Source organism: Anomalospiza imberbis, chromosome 11, assembly GCF_031753505.1.
Source record: "Anomalospiza imberbis isolate Cuckoo-Finch-1a 21T00152 chromosome 11, ASM3175350v1, whole genome shotgun sequence".
Lineage (NCBI taxonomy): Eukaryota > Metazoa > Chordata > Aves > Passeriformes > Viduidae > Anomalospiza > Anomalospiza imberbis.
In genome coordinates, this window is record NC_089691.1 from 809,826 (window position 1) to 826,476 (window position 16,651).

General features: G+C 50.3%; 1 protein-coding gene across 2 annotated transcripts in view; it reads left to right on the forward strand.

Moving 5' to 3' along the window:
• Window positions 1-214: 214 nt before the first annotated feature.
• Window positions 215-16,651, forward strand: part of WNT7A (Wnt family member 7A) — a 36,780-nt gene continuing 20,343 nt past the window's right edge. Inside the window, exons 1-3 of one of the 2 annotated variants that reach the window (XM_068201451.1) lie at window positions 215-1,118; window positions 1,997-2,278; window positions 2,334-4,311. In XM_068201451.1, coding sequence (XP_068057552.1) covers window positions 1,048-1,118; window positions 1,997-2,278; window positions 2,334-2,898 — 918 coding nt within the window. In that variant the 5' untranslated portion in view covers window positions 215-1,047 and the 3' untranslated portion in view covers window positions 2,899-4,311. Of the gene's footprint in view, window positions 1,119-1,996; window positions 2,279-2,333; window positions 4,312-12,886; window positions 13,159-16,651 lie in introns of those variants that run through there. The other variant, XM_068201450.1, reaches the window with a different exon arrangement.

Consider the following 16,651-nt stretch of genomic DNA (forward strand, 5'->3'; position numbering starts at 1 on the left):
AGCTCCCGGGCGGCCGCAGCCCCCGGGCCGCCCCCAGCGTGGGCTCGGACCGCGGACACGGACGTGCGCCCGCTGCCACGGGGACCGAGCCCTGCCCTGTCACTGGCAGGATCGGCCACGAAACCGGCGGGGAGGTCACTGCGGGCACACGGGGCTCCTTCTTGGCGCCCCCCCCCGCACCTGCCGGAGCTGAGCCCCCTGGTGCGGGCGGGGCGGCGCTCCGGGGATGCTGCGGCCGCCCGGGGCTCACCTCGGCGCGGGGACCGGGAGGCTGCGGGACAGCCCGCGACACGCGGGAGGCAGACCGGGGGGAGGAGCGTCGGGACAAACGCATAAAACCGGCCCCAGGTGCTCGGCGGCCCCGGCGAGCGGGCGGCGAGCGCGGAGTCAAAGCTGCGGCCCCGCTGCCGGCGCGGAGCAGCGCGGGGTGCGGGCCCCCAATGCCGCCCGGCGGGCCGGGGCCAGCCCCGGGGGCATCCCCCGGTGACACCCCCCGGAGCCCCCGCCGCGTTCCCCTGGGCCGTGCCCGCAGGAGGAGGATCGAGCTGAGCCTGCCCGCAGGCAGGTGATCCGTCTGCCACTCCTGTTCCCCTCCTGCCCACCTCCCCGCCTCGCTTTCCCCCCCCGGCTGGACAACTCCCTCCTTTGGAGAACACGCCCAAGTAGCTGAAAAAGACAGAAAGAGAGAAAAAAAAAAAAAAAAAAAAGGGGGTGGGGGGGTGGTTGTGCGAAGAAGAGAGAGAGCCAATTCACACCGAAGGTGGGGACGCGGCTGGCTCTCACCGGACCCTGCAGCCCGTCCAGCCCCGCGCTCCCGGACAGCGCCCGCGGCCGGAGCGGGGCCGGCAGCGCGGGCGGAGCGCAGCCCCGGCGGGGCCATGCTGAGAGGCGGCGGGGGCTCGGCGCGGAGCCGCGGGCGCTGCGGGGCGCGGCGGGGGCTGCCCCGCTCGGCCGGGCGGCCGTGACCGCCAGGGACGGAGCGGCCCCGGCCCCGAGCGCGCCGGGCATCGTTTTGCGAGTTGGTCTGAGCCACGGCAAGCAAGGAATATGAACAGGAAAACAAGGCGCTGGATCTTCCACATCTTCCTGAGCCTGGGGATTGTGTATATCAAGATCGGGTAAGTAACTTTTTTTTGCTTCCTTTTAATAACAATCGCGCTCTCTTTCGCGCTCAACCCAACCTGCCCAGACCTGTTACTATTTAACTCGAGAAGTCTCAAAAAAAAAAAAAAAAAAAAAAAAAAAAAAAAAAAAAAAAGTGATGATGGTGGAGATCACGATTATTTCTCAAAAGTCAGGTAAAGCGCCTGCACCTCGGAGCGGCCCTCCATCGGGGCTCGGGGCTCGGCGGCGGCCCCCGCGATGTGCGAGGCTGCGAGGGTCCCCGGGCTGCCAGCCTTTCCCCAGCCCGGCCGGCGGCCCGGTGCGGGGTGCCCCGGCCGCTCCCTGCCCGGTACCTGCCCGCGCCTCCCGCAGGGACATCCCTCGGCCGCTGCCGCCCGGGGAGACGACGCCGCCCGCCCCGGGAGGGGCGCAGGACGGGCGGCGGCGCTCCGGACCCGCAGCATCCCCGGCCAGGTGCGCTGGGTGCGGGAGGAGGCGGCGCGGCCCCGGGGCAGGGAGCGTGGGTTGTCCCCCTCCCTCCCTTCCTTCCCTCCCTCCTTCTCTCCTTCTCTCCCTCTCTCCTCTAACTGCTCGGAAGGTTTGGGAAAACCCTCCCAGCCCTCTGCCTGTGCGCGGCCCGGGCAGACAATGCCGCTGCACGCACTTTAATTCTCGAAGGAGGAAGTTTGGTCCTATTTTGGCAGGACCAACGCGCTGCCGATCTCTGCCTCGGCTCGGAGAGAGGGGCAGGGAGAGGGCAGCGACAGGGGACAGGCGGGCGCTCTCCGGGGCACCTGCCAGCGCCGGAGCCGCAGCACGGGAAGGCAGCGGGTGCTGCTCTGCCTCCGGGACTAGCCTTCCCTCAGCCACCGCCGGTGTCTTGTCGTTGCAGGGGTTTCTCCTCTGTGGTGGCCCTGGGAGCCAGCATCATCTGTAACAAGATCCCGGGGCTCGCCCCCCGGCAGCGGGCGATCTGCCAGAGCAGGCCCGACGCGATCATTGTCATCGGGGAAGGGTCCCAGATGGGCATCAACGAGTGCCAGTTCCAGTTCCGCAACGGGCGCTGGAACTGCTCGGCCCTGGGTGAGCGGACGGTCTTCGGCAAGGAGCTCAAAGTGGGTACGTGCTCTCGGCTCTGCTGCTGCCCGCCCGAGGGCACGGGGGGCACCCGGGGGTGGCACGGGCACGGCTGCTGGGCTTGGGGACGGGCAGCTCCCAGCCCGTGCCAGCCGGGCAGGACGGGCACTGAGAGTGTGTGCACCTGGGCGCTGTGCTGTCACTGCCGACCTGCTCTCTCCCGGCACGGCACCTGCCTGTGCTTCGCTTCCATGTGTGCCAGCTCCCACCGCACTATTTCACAGCCCTGCTCTCAGAAATCCTCTCCAAAAAGCTTCCCGTTCGTGTGCACAGGACCTTATTCATGTACTTAGGGACAGGAAAAAAGGGGGCTGGCTCTTGTTGAAGACAGCAGTGAGAGCCAGAATGCTGAGTAGAGCTGGAACTGCACTTCTGGGGTGCAGGCACCCCCAGGGATACCGGCTTGATGTTTGTGCCTGGTGGGACCCAGGCACAGCCATCAGTCTTGCTGTGAGAGGTTCCCACCACACAAAATCCTTCCACAGCAGCTGTACCTCTGTGCCACGAGGAAGAGTGGGCGTGTTTTGCTTTGAGATGTCAGGGCATTCACAAACGCTGGTCCAATCCACTGACAGAAGATCCCACTTCCATTTCCCATGTCTTTGGTTATTGCAGCAGTACAAAATCTATCTAAATTCTGAACTAAAACAGCATTAATAATAACAAATGTAAATACCTGAAGAAATGGGCCTGAGGTTAAAACTCTTATGCCCCCATCCTGCAAAACACTGTAGTGAAATTTACCCAACGTTTCTTTGATTCCACTTCAAATACAAAGACCAAGGAATGTGTTTTCCAAATACAGGCTAGTCTTTTTTAGAGCCACCACTGAAAGCTAATCACTCACAGCACTGCATTCCACGTCCAGAAGGATCTGTGGTTTCCAGTCTCTTCCCCATGTAAAATGAAGTTGCAAAAACCCAGAAACTCAATCAAGCAATGCTTAGCATGGTAGAAAACGTGGATGTTTCATGAGGAGAGCAGGCAGCACAGAGAACAGGGGCCAGGGGAGTCCTGAGCAGCGGTGGGGGAGCCCTGTGGATGGGCTGTCCCCTGGCCCTGATCAGTCCCATGGCAGGATCTGTCCCAGGCCCTCATTCCTGGCACTCCCATGGAACACAGAGGCGCAGCCTTGCCACTCTGCTCTGCAGCCCCTGAGAACACCGAGCGTGTGTTTTACCACATCAGTGCACACTGGTAGGTGTTACCCAGAGCCTAGATAGGTAAGGAAAGAAGAGGAAGAGAAGAACACGGCTCGGTTTGAAAACCCTGCCTTTCAAAACCTTTGATAATCAGAGTGGCTCAAGTAGAGGAGGTAAAAATCCCCCTGCACAACATTGGGAAACATCTGAAAATGGAGCATTTATTCAGATTAGCTCATTGTTTCTGTTCCTTGAGCTGAGCCCTTCCTGTCAGTGATGCCGGCACGTGTTTGCCACTTCTGTCAGTGAGAGTCCATTGGGATGGCTGGCAGGTTTGGGCTCTTCCAGTCAAACAGTAACATTTCCTTAAACAGAAAACATTGAGAAGGAGTTTTCTTCTCCCAGAAATTAGAAAATTGCAGCGTTGTTGTGGTCTGTTGTGTAAACATGCTCTCAGTTCCTTCCCTCCCTCCGAAAATTGAATTATTTAGCTAGCGGGTTATATTTAGGTCCTTTTAAAGAAAGTCAATATCAAAGGAAGTAGACTTTGATCTGTCTTTGAGGTGATAACTCTTAATATGTTCTATCTATCCATTATGAGGCTAAGATGGATAGGGCAAATTCTTCCTTGGTTTCAGAACAGTCAGGAGTTGAATGGCATCCAAATTACAAAACTCCATAAAAATCTTTCAAAGAATAACAAAACCCTCACATTTAAACAGGTTATATATGTTAATTTCAAAGTAAACTTTGGTAAAAATCATAGAGGGTTGAAATCCAGTGGAGAATTTTTCTTTTGCGCAGACATTCCTGTGGTCTCAAGGATAAAACTACTCAGGCTCTCAAACACCTCAGAATATTTTAATGTAACTGTTCTGTTCAGGTGGTCTCCTTGTTCTTCTGCTTCTTCCCTATCAGCAGCTATAGAAATTCTGAACATCTGACACAGCTCATCTTTCTATGGCTATGGGGAAAAGGCATCTCCTGCTCTTTTCCAAGGATCTCTGCCAGGGTGTGTTCCAGGTTACCATCCAAATAAATAATATTTTGCCTTGCTTAAAAAGGGTGTAACCTATGTGCCATAATGTCGAATTTGGTGCCCACAAACAGGAAATCAGGCCTGAGGGCCTTACCCTGAATAGGAAAGAGAGATGTAGGACATGAAGGACCATGAGGCCCTATAGGAAGTGTTTCAAGGTGACAGAGCACCAGAACAACTCAGGTTACCATTTGGTGAGGATAACGTACCCCCGTTGCTTTTTAAATTAGCCTTTGACGAGGTGTGTTCCAAAACACTGATCCAACAGCCTCAAGCACGCCAGTCCCTTCCCTGGCATTTAAGAACCGACTGTACCTTTCAGGCAATGGCACCCTGAAGTTATTGCCTGGGAGTGCAGGGCACCTTTGTCTTGCCACTTGCAATGAAATCAGTGAGCCACACGTGAGCTCATCCCTCTGTCTCTGTGAGGCTTCCTTTGCCTCTGGAGTGGCACTGCTGGGCTGCTCTGTGATGAGGAGATGACTTCAGGGTGACAGTGGTGTGGCTGTCCTGGCCATGGCCCTGCTGGGCAGGTGCAGCCAGCAGGGGCTCGCAGCAGCCTGGGAGGATGTGCCCGAGTAACTCCTATGGAAACGGGGTTTGTGTGTGTCAGTCCTTACAAATAAGCTCCCTTAGGTACCAGGGATCTGGGATCTGTTTCCCAGCCCACAGCTTTGATGGCACACCAAGCCACATCTTCAGCTCCAGCTTTCTTTGCTTTTACCCTTGCTGGGTAATCTATTCTATGAATGTTATGCAAATGTAATGCAATTATTTAAATTCTCTTATTGCTGTTCAGTGCAATTCCCCTCCTGGCCCTGCGGTTGTGTAGCTAAGGGATCATGGCACTCTCTTCTGTGTTTCTCTTTTCCTATCTTTAAAATGGCAAAAGGAATATTAACCTTATTTAAACACTTGGAATTCTCTAAGGGAAGCATCAAACAATATTTCCCTGTTCTAACTCGTAGCATGTGAGTATTTTTAAAAATTCACATACAATCCATCACCCAGTGAAGTGATAGTTTATTTGTGGAGTTTTTTTTGTGGAGTTTTTTTGTAGAGCTACAGTAAGCATCCGTTTGAATTCATCCTAGAGCATATTTGTGCTCATGGGCTTGAGTTTCCTGCTCGTTGCAGTGAGCTTCCAACCAGTGCCCAGCACCCACTCTCAGTTTCCTGGGTCATTTTATCTGTTTTGCCCTTCCAAAGAGAAATTCTCCCCTCCTGACACCCTGTGGATGTAACCTCGTGCCAGCTGGTGACAGCAGTGCCAGGAGCACGAAGAGAAGTCCCAAAGTGCCATCAGATTGCTCTGCTCTGGTCACAGAGGGAATGATGGAGCCCAGATCGGCGCAGGGATGATTTTTCTAGACCATTCCACAGACACCTTATTAATAATGTAGAGTCACAGAGAGAATTTTTAAAATAACCGTGGAGATGATGCAACACTGCAATTATGGACACACTTAAAACCAAATATATTTGCCATGGTGGTCAGCAGTTCTGTTCCTGAGGACGGCCACAATCAAAACCAATGTTTTTAAAGCAGGATAGGCCAAAACCCTCCTGCCTGTCTTGTCTTCAGGTGAAACGTGGCTCAAGCCTAAGGATCTGAACAGCCAGAGATGCCTTTGATAGAGTCTGAAAATCAGATTTGGGCTCTGCTGGATCACAGGAAGAGTGAGAGCTGTGACAAAGGCTGTGCCTCAGGGGCCCGTTTTGCAGGGTGCAACCTTGTGAGCAGGTGGCCAGCAGTGACTCTGCTGTTGTCTCAGAGGACTGCCTTGGGACACGACTACATTTCATGGGATCTGGAGGACACCACCACATTGGCATCATAGGAGAAGAAAACCCCATCTCCTTTTGCCACAAGTGAGCAGCACTGGCACTGTTAAGCAAGAAAGTGAAGTGGTACAAACTGTCTGACTGCACTTCCACAGAGGGACACGGCCAAGTGGAGACTCCTCAGGACAGATCTGAGAAAAAAAGAGGCACAAGAGCCCTGCAGAAGCTGCAAGGACCCAGTGTGGGGGGAGGAGGGAGGGAGTCCTGAGGTGTGAGTAGTGATCTGCAAGGAAAATTTCAACAAAACATTTCAGCCAGGTCTTCATCCTGGCCTTACTAAAATGCATCAATTCTTCGCTCTCTTCTACCCTGGAAAATGCTTCAGTATAATCACATTGATACTCCACCCACCTGACATTACTCTTGGGAATAAGGAAAGCTGGAATCAAAAGAAGACTCCCCATAGACAGGCTGGTCCCAAAGCTGACGAGCACAGCAGGGCAGCCCAGCAGTGCACACTGTGCCTGATGCCTTTGGCTCAGGGATCCTCCCAGGCTGCCCTGAGGCACACACTAAACCAGGAGAGCCTGCTGGCTGTCCTTTATCCACTGCACTGTTGGCTCTGCCCTGGACTGAATTTAGCAGTGATTCATTTTCCAGATACTAAAATCAACTTTTCTTCTATGGCTTCAAACAACGTAAGGGAAGAGGGAGATTCCCACTCCTGCCTATTGAAACAAATGGCAACTGCCCTGCAAGGTAAACCCGTCACTAACCTGTTCAGAGCTGTCAGCTCTCCCGCTGTATGGAATAGAGGAGAAGATCTAGGACATTTTCCTCTCTGGCTGGGTAGATTTAACACAAAAATTAACAGGAAAATTATGAGTAAATCTTCATATTATCACTGTGTTACAGACAAACACTTGTGGAAGCATCCCAATACAAGTGTGCTGAAGAACAGATTTAATCTTCTGTCATTTCCAGGAGCTGCTGTAGTCTCTTGTGTCAGGTTTTAAAGTCTGATTGTTTGAATTCCAGAATAACAGACCAAGTGAGCAACCACTGGTGGAATCCCAGAATCCCAGAATCTCCTGAGCTGGAAGCAACCCTCAGGGATAATGGAGTCCAACCCTTGGTCCTGCACAGACACCCCAACAATCCCACCCTGTGCATCCCTGAGACCTGTGCCCAAACTCTCCTGGAGCTCTGGCAGGAAACTTCTTCTTGTTTTTGTATTCCATGGAAGATTACCTGCCCAGGTCTGTGGGAAACAAAGTTCTGAGTGCTGCTGCACTATGTGGTTTGGTCAATATTTAGAGGAAAGTTTGAGAAATACTCTGTTTTCTCATCCACTGCTGTTATGAACCGCCCCCCAAGATGCACAGGAAAAAAAAATGTAATTAACAAGAGTCTTGTTATCTAGTCAGGTGAAGTCAGAGTCTGAATTTCTGTGCTAGGTTTCCAGCCCTTACAACTAGTTTTTACTGTCAGTGTCTTGCAGGAGAACAGTCATTTACAGGCAAAACAGAGGCTAGGCTGAAATATGGCCGGATCATCCAAAGCTGCTTTATGCCAAAAAGTCAATCTTTCTCAGCAGGGATTGTCACTACAAGATAAAACATTGCCCCAAGGTCACTGCAGTTGGAATTCCCATCACAAGGTTTTCATACCTGCCTTCAGATGTGTCTTGTGAGTACTTGTTCCAGAGAAACAGAGAGATTGCATCTGATTGGGAAGGTGGAAGATCACCTGTGGCAGGGGCAGGGCTCCCCAGTAGGGCTGGGGCGTGGGGGCTCAGAGCCCTCTGAAAAGGAGAGTCTTATTTGAACTCCAAAATAATGGCTCTGATTTTTGCAGTGCACACGCCTTGAGTAGTAACTTTATAAATTTAAAGGGGCTATTTTCAGAAATAATCACTTTAGCTGGAGTTTTTCCTCTGCAAGTGTTTCACGTGTCGATGAAAAGAACTTTAGCTCATGAAAGTGGGAAGGGCCTAAACCCCCAGAGTCTCCAATGCCTCTTAAAGCCCCTCTGTATTTTATTTATTTGTACTAATCTTTGTAAAGCCACGGTGCTGTTTTATAGGGAGCCATCCTTTTAATTCCAACTGAATATAAGATTTTAAGGCACCAAGCCCCCAAACTTTGTACAGAAGGGGAAGAAAAAATTAGGAAGAGGATACTTCAATGTTTTTTTTAAAGCTACCATTCTTATTAATCACTCATGCTAGGTTAAAGGAAGATGAAAATAAAAAAACCTGCCGAACCATTCGTAGTCTACCAAAGAAGGAGGAAGCAAAGCCCGAAGCAGGCAGGGGATGAGTTCTGCTCTGCATTTTTCCAGGCTGTGAGTTATGGCCTCTATAGAGAGATGAGGAGTAATGTTTGCTGTGGCACATAATTGGCAAGGTATGCTGTGTTTTCCATCTTTATATTTTCCCAATCATATTTCAGCTCATGTCACTGCAGATAACTCCCTCTCTGACCCTTTGGCTTTAAATAGCAGAAAATACAACCCATGTTTTCCAGTGAGATAAACAGAAATTTGTCTCTCTTTTATTTCACAGCTCAGTCAATTTGTGAAGGGGACTGATAGGGCAGAACAGGTTGTTTAGAAACATCCTTAGATCCCAAACTGCTGAGTACCTACTGATTTCCTGCAAGTAAATCCAGTCTGCACTTTGCAGGCTTAGGCTTTGTTTCCCAAACAACATCAAGGTATTGCACTTCTTTTAAAAAATAAGTTCCAGTTTCTAATCTGTGTGAATGAAGTTTTTACAAAGTTTTCAAATTTAAACTTAACCCAAATGAAGTTAGCTAAATTAAAACCAGAATGCAGACCAGTCTGTGCAGCTGGTAGACAGGCTGATCAGCCCAAACCCAGTCTAGCAAACATTCATATCCAAATCAGAGGCATGCAGCGAGTGTTTGCAGAATTAAGGCTCCGAGGTGTGCATAGGTTGTGTATAATTGTGCTCAGCGTTAGGAGAGAAGCTGCCCTGCTAATACCTGTGTCTGCACCCACCTGTGACCCTCTCAGTGCTTTCCCTGGAGACATCTGGCACCCCAGTGTGGTGACTGCCTGTGCAGGGCTCACAGACACAGGTACAGACAGCCTGGGAAGGTGCCTTGCCCAGTGCAGGGTCTGTAGACAGGGCTCCAGTGCTTTGGGAGAGGATCTGCATCAGCAGATGCAGAAATTTTGGGAGCCATCAATGCCATCAGAGCAAATGGAGCTGCAGTGTGCTGCACACCTCACTGCAGTGCAGAAAAACACAGGAAAAGCAGGAGGATATTTCTGTCCAACACCTGGAGAGAAGCCCCCGTGGTCCCACAGCACTGAGGCACTGGCTAGGGCTGGGGAGAGCCCCAGGTGAGGGTGAGAGAGCAGAGCCATGGCTGGAACCCATCAGTCATCAGCCCTGTGAATGGCCAGAGCAAGCTCTGACCGCTGCCAGATCCTTCTCTGGAGGTTCCAGTGCTTGGAGTTGAGCTCTGGAGTGTTTACCATGGTTTGTCTGAGATAAGAGGAATGTGTGATTTGGGAGCTGAAAGAAGGGCTTGTAGTTCTTGTACACGTCCCGGGCAGGTTGGACGGGGCTTGGAGCCCTCTGGGGTGGTGGAAATGCCCCTGCCTGTGGCAGGGGTGGGTAGAGTGGAGCTTTAAGGTCTCTTCCAACCCAAACCATTTGGGATTCCATGATTCTGTGACAGGTGACTCTCCACCTTTGCCTAACACCTGTAGGAGCAGCTGCTTGGCCATACCTTGGTAAAGCCACATTTTCCCCTCAGATCCTCCAGGAATTTCAGCTCTGCTGAAATCCAAAGTAGGGGAGTAGAATTTCTACTTAAAAGTGGCAGGAGCACCCCCATGTCCAGGTTACCCTGTTTGGGCACAATCCCCTGGGACCTCAAGCACTGTCACAGAAGACACTCAGGCTGGTCTGAGCCTCCCTCCCATGCTGGCATTTCTGTGAGCCAGGCTAGGGTAATGAGACTTAAAAAGTCAATCATTTATGAAAAAACAGGAACAGTTGGATGCAGACGTGACAAACCCACATCACTTTATCACCACTGCACAAGTGCCAAGGCACTTCTTACTTGGGTCAATTCTTCTAGGCACTTGCTTTTTTTTACCTTTTAATCTTCAAAATTTGAGTTTTTAAAAGCTGCTAAGATTTTCTCCCAAATAAGACAAACTTATAAAATAATTTATTTAATGTAATTTACAATCAGGCTTGACACTGGCTTCTGACTCTGCTTGTACTGACTAATTTTGTATTTTCTACATTGCATTTTTCTCCCTTCTAAAAAGCAAAAAAGCTGCTCTGCCTCTACAATGCTTAGTATGTCAGATTCAAACGATCTCCCAGTGTTTTCTGTTCTAGATCTTGAAAATAACTTGTGCTGAACAAAAGTTATCCAATCAAAATCAAAGGGATAAAAGAACCACATGAAAATTCAACTCAAAAATATTTCTTTGACAATGTCCCATTTGCTGCTTTGTGGAGCAGAAACCTGGTGTGATGCATTGCTGCCCTCTGAGAGATAAAGTGGGACTTCTTGTTGTACACTGTTTATCAGTGCCTTTTTCATAGCGTTGTGCTTAAAATAGTGAGGGTGTTGATGAGTGTAAACTGGAGGAGGCGCTCAACTCCAAATACACCTAAAGCCTGGCCTTTCTCTTCCACATTCAGATTTTTATAAAAAGCCAAGAGTTCTAGAAAGCTTCATCTGCAATTTCCATGGTCAAAACAAATAATTTTATGTTTTTTTTTTTTTTTTTTGTTTAAGTAAGGAGAAACAAGGAATCCTTTGAGGAAGTCGGATAATTGACTGTTCCTTAATATTTATTAAGTTCTTTAATAAATGCAGCACGTTGCAGCATTAGGGAATACTGCCTTTGCTATTAGAGGGCACAAAGCTGACTATTAACAAATTGTGATAATGTCGTCTTGTTTTCCATTTTACTTCCTCGATATAAGGAAGTGAACGTTTATCATTAAAAGCGACCAGCAGAGAAACCCAGATCATATTACAAAAAAAGGGATGCAGCCAAGGCTGAAGTGTTGTAAGGTTTCTTTCCCAAGTGATGATTTTTTTTTGTGAAATGCAGTGAACAGCAGAAATGGGCTTGTTTCATGGGCAACAAACTCTTGCCAGCAGCTGAGGTCTGCCAGGACTCAGCTGACGAGCATTTGGAGAAGGGAAGCGGATCTTCCCATCTGCACTCCCCTAATTAAGAGCCTGATTCTGATCCTACTGAACAAGGGTGCATTTTGTCATTGGGGAAATAAGAGTAGGACAAGTTCTCGGTTTGGAAGAGCCAAAAATTTTTAAGGGCTGTTTGACATGGGCGACCTCTGCAAACCTCCTCAGGCTGTGCAGGGCCCTCTCTCAGCTGAACTGGCCCCAAAAGCCTCACAGTTCCCGTAGGGTCCACGTGTGGGAGATACACACACCAGGATGCAACAAAACTTCAAAAAGAGAAATTAAATCTTAGATTTAAAGTGAGAACCCCCCCTCAGGGAACAGAAACCTGTCATTATGGCCTTGTTGCAAAAAGTAATACTGGCCCAACCTCTGTCTCACAGACCTCTGGTGAGGCTGACACTTCACCTTGCTCTGGTCACAGTGCCTACAACAGGTCAGGATTTTTTCTTCATTTTATGAGAAATTTTGAAAGTAAACCCAAGACTTATTTCTTTGAGTCAGCACAGACATCAGTGTTGAAAACTTTTTGACACCTACAGTGTGAAAAAATTGTCCCAGTTGAGTTAAAATGCTTTCGGAACACAAGTCAAACAGAAGCAGTCATCCTGTAAAAATACAATTTAGTGTAGAATTAAATTTTTAAATAAAATCCTATTTCCGGGCTGAATTTTTAAAAGGTTGAATGTGGATGCTTTAACAATTTAACCCCCAAGCCCTCCTATTTTGTTTTCCTTTCTTTCTTTATTTTTGAGCTCCAAAATTTGCCACCCCATCCTTTTGTTTTAAGTTTAGTTTGCCTAGTTCTAATAGCATCGGCAAATATAGAGATGAAGCTACCTTGATACCTTGGAGTGGCCCTCTAGAACAGAGGCTAGGCAAGGTTAAGAGAATAAGGTGAGTATTTATTAAAAGCCTTCAATAGGTACACTTTGGGCAGTCAAAACCTCCCAGAGGCTGCACCCAGGATGGATGATGGTCACAAATTTTTCACACAATTATCAGTTTGGTCCATTTACATATCAGGGGTTAATTCTCCAATTACAGCTGCAGGTAATGAAGCTATTTACCCCCAGTTTCCTCCTCCCCATTCACTTCTGTTTATACTTTTTGGAGCCCGAGGCTGTAGGATGTCCTTGCGTTGCAGGCCTGGAGGGATTTTTTGTCTGACCAAAACGTGGAGACAGTTAACTAACACTCTATATGGAGTTTAGAGTTATGCATTAATCAGTACAGGATTTGAAACATATGAAAGCTAAAATCCAAAGGCGTCAGCCTGAACAACATTTGATCTCCCCCTGCCTCGTGGAGAGCCATTGCTTTAGAGGTGAGCATCCAGCAGGTCAGTCCCAGGGGAGCAGATTTACATTTCCAGGAGCAGGTGGTGCTGCTTGCCCGCAGGCGTTGCCGGTCCCTCTGCCGTGCCCGCCGTGCCCCTGCCCGCTGCTCACGGCTGTTCTGCCTTGCAGGGAGCAGGGAGGCCGCCTTCACCTACGCCATCATCGCGGCCGGCGTGGCCCACGCCATCACGGCGGCCTGCACGCAGGGCAACCTCAGCGACTGCGGCTGCGACAAGGAGAAGCAGGGCCAGTACCACAAGGAGGAGGGCTGGAAATGGGGCGGCTGCTCCGCCGACATCCGCTACGGCATTGGCTTCGCCAAGGTCTTCGTGGACGCCCGGGAGATCAAGCAGAACGCCAGGACGCTCATGAACCTGCACAACAACGAGGCCGGGCGCAAGGTGAGTGGCCCTGCTGTCCCCATGTCTGTCCCGAGGCTGGCATGGGGCTTAGTGCCCTGCACAGCGGGAGAACCACGGCGCTGCCGTGCTGCCATCTTTCACAGGAGACAAGCAGGCACCTCTGCAGGTTGTTGGACCATCTGCCTGTCAAGCATTTGTCTAAATGTTACTCTTTGCAGCTATAAGAAAGGGGAAAAAAAAATCAAACAAACGTTTTATCTGGGAAGTCAAACGGTACTTCTGGTGAAAAGCTGCCTGCTGCTGTGTGGGTGAGCAGGAGTCTTGTCAGGTTCAGACATGAACGTCTCACTTAGCTGAAAAGGGATCATTTTCAACGCTGCTGTTCAAACGTTGCTCTTTGTGTGAGAGCCATCCCTGCAAGGAGGGAAAGGCTTCAGCAGCAAGACCCCGGGCTGAGTCCTTGTCACTCTGTGTCACACTGTGACATGGATTTGGGTTCGGCACAGCAGCATTCCCGCCCACCCCAACCTTTGGGACTGAGAGCAGCTGCTGCAGAGGCAGCACTGGGGAAGGCAGTACTCCAGCAGCTCCCCCACACAGGTTCCTGGGCATCCCAGGCACTGAACACCCTGGGTTTGCTGCCTTGGCCATGTTTCTGATCTCCAGTGGCAGCTAGGGTAGGCACAGGACCCAACCTGGGCTGAGCTGTGCTCCCCAGGTCCCTGTGGGCCAGGTATTCCCAGGCAGTCCCAATGGGGCTGTGGCTCCCATTCCAGCAGCTGGAATAGCCAGGGGTGTCTGTGTGTTCCCCAGATGCCGGGCACAGCCCAGCAGGGCTCTCTCCCTGCAGGAGTTCTGCTGATCCCATCTCCCAGGGATGTCAATCCCTGCTTCCTCAGCTCTCCTTTTACCTCCTCCTGTGCAATAGTCCTGATTCCAGCATCATGTGAGTGTGACTTAGATGCAAATGGGAGAAGGAAGTTGGGAGCAGCAGTTCATTTGTGGATGCTATTTTTGTTGTGGTAATTACCTGTAGGCTCTGAGACATCTCCAGTTATGCTGGAGCCAGGCAGATTGTATTGAAGAAAAGCCATTTCCACCCCAAACAAAAGCCTAACCCTTCTTTAATTTAATGCTACTGTAGGAGTTTTATAGGTGAGATTCTGGATTTTACTCTGTGTAGTATCCCAAATGCCTGTGTCTGGCTCTGTGGTGCAAAAACTTGTACTCCAACACCGGCAAAATGAACCCTGAATTCCAGGAATAACTCCAGGACTGAGCATTAATATTTGCAAAATGAATGGTTCTGAGATCTTTATTACTTAGCTTCTGGTAGCGTGAAGGCACATCCTGAAAAGCCTGGTAAAACACCAACACCCACAGTCTGCTCTGCTGTACAAGCACAGACCCAATGAAACAAAAAATAGCAGAGGAGTTTCACCTTTGTGGCAAAGCTATTTCCTTGAAAGGTCTGCTTGTATGATGGGTGCTGGAAGTAAAAGATTCCCAGGAAATGACACACCAGCCTACACCAGACTGCAAACATGGCTGGAACTGCCTACTGGTCAGAAATTTTTCCCCAGAGCAAAGCTCAAAAATGCAGACAAATAGAAAAGTTGCATTTTTTACCTCGGTTATCCCCCAGGAGGGGACCTGGGGCAGAGGAGGGCCATTGGTGCTGAAGGTGGCTGTGGGAAGGCCGGCTCCAGGAGCCTCCCCAGCCTCCCCACCAGGCTCCTTGTGTTTCTCACCTTTCTGTGCGCAATTTGCTGTCCTGGAAGCTTGTGCCTGGAAGGTTCAGCTCTCCACATTGTAATCTGGGAGAGCCGTGGTTTGTGCTATCTCTGGCCATCTGCCATTTCTCCAGCAGGCTCAGGAACTGCTCTGATGTAGAGATAGCTCTGCGCTTCTTCCTGCATCCCTCACAGAGCAAAATTACCCATCTTTGTTCAAACAAATCTCGGCTTAAATCTGCAGGGGAGAGAAAGAGTAACAGGACTGAGGAGAAGCTTGTTGCTCCACTGTCCTGTAGAGAATGAATAAATGATGTTTTTGCTAGAGAGATTTCTTTCAGGCTTTGCTCCTGTGTGAAAGATCACAGTATTTAAAGACAATTGGCAGGGAAGGCCATTACAGGTATTTGGCATGCCAGGACTCTCACAACCTGACTCTTCCACAACAAAGACAGCCTTGTTGTGAGGTGGAACTCCATTTTGGAGCAGTATGGATCTTATCAGCCTCCACACGATCTATTCATGGTGGCTTTCCTCTGGGCTATAAATTCTTGTCTTGTTTCATTTGCCCATGGCTAGATTTTGATGATATTTATGCACTTAGGAGACAGACTGGCACCTACCAGGCTTCCAAAAATAAATCAATTCTTATTGATTTCTTACCACCACCTGTAGGCACTGCTATGCTGTTCAAAAGTCAGTCCTCTCTACTTCTTTGGTCTTGCAATGTGAAACTGTGCTGTGCCCACTCACCTGGTGCTCACCTGTGACAAGTTCCTTCTTCAAGGTGACACCTGCTGCAGGTGGTTCAGGATACACTCTAGGAAAGCACAGATCCATCAATACCGAGTTGTCTTCTTGAGAACCACTGAAAAAACCATCCATTCCATCTTGGCAGGTGAGAATGGTCTGCTGGGCTTACTGGGAGCACTGGGCACAAAAGGGACTGCAGGGTATGAACTGACAGAGAACCACCAGGAAAAGCCTGATCCAGGATTTGTGGACACATCAGTTCAAGGCTTTCCAGCCTCTCACAGTCCTGTTTTACCGAGGCAATATCTCTGTGCTCCCTGGGGTGCCAGCAGCAGTCTCTGAACATCCTGAACACACAGCTCTGTCAGAGCAGGGGTACAGTTATCCAGGGAATGGGCACAGCCCCAGGGCTGCCAGAGCTCCAGGAGCCTTGGGACAATGATCTTAGGGATGCCCAGGGTGGGATTGTTGGGGTGTCTGTGCAGGGCCAGGGCTTGGACTGGGTGATCCCTGAGGGTCCCTTCCAACTCAGGATACTCTGCAATTCCACAGAATTCTGTCCGCTCTTGCTGGAAATGAGACAGCTGAGGGTGTCAGATGTGGAGGATTTCAAAGGTCATAGGTGGAGAACATCCCTGTTCCTTTGCTGAACAGCTCGGGTTGTGGAGTGCCTGGAAACCCCCGGGGCACGCCCAGGATGCAGCGAGGAGCAGCCCTGGGAGCAGAGTGGGGGACACGAACCATTCCCAGTTGCTCCCCACCACAAACACAGCCAGGGGTGATCATGAGTCCTGCAGCCAGGGCCAGCTTTCCTCATGCTGAAGGGCTCTGACTCTGTTTCTCTGTCTGTCTGGGGGGCAGGACTCACTTGTGTAGCAAAAGTTCCTCGGGCTGCTGGAAGGGCAGGGGCAGAGTTCCGAGCAGGGGTCACCAACACCCCACCAAACTGGCCCGAGCAGCCCCAGAGCCTCACCTCATTTGTCAAACCTACTGGAGAGCAGTGATTTCTGACCTTCAGAAGCAGAGTTTAGGGTGTCTTTCCTCTT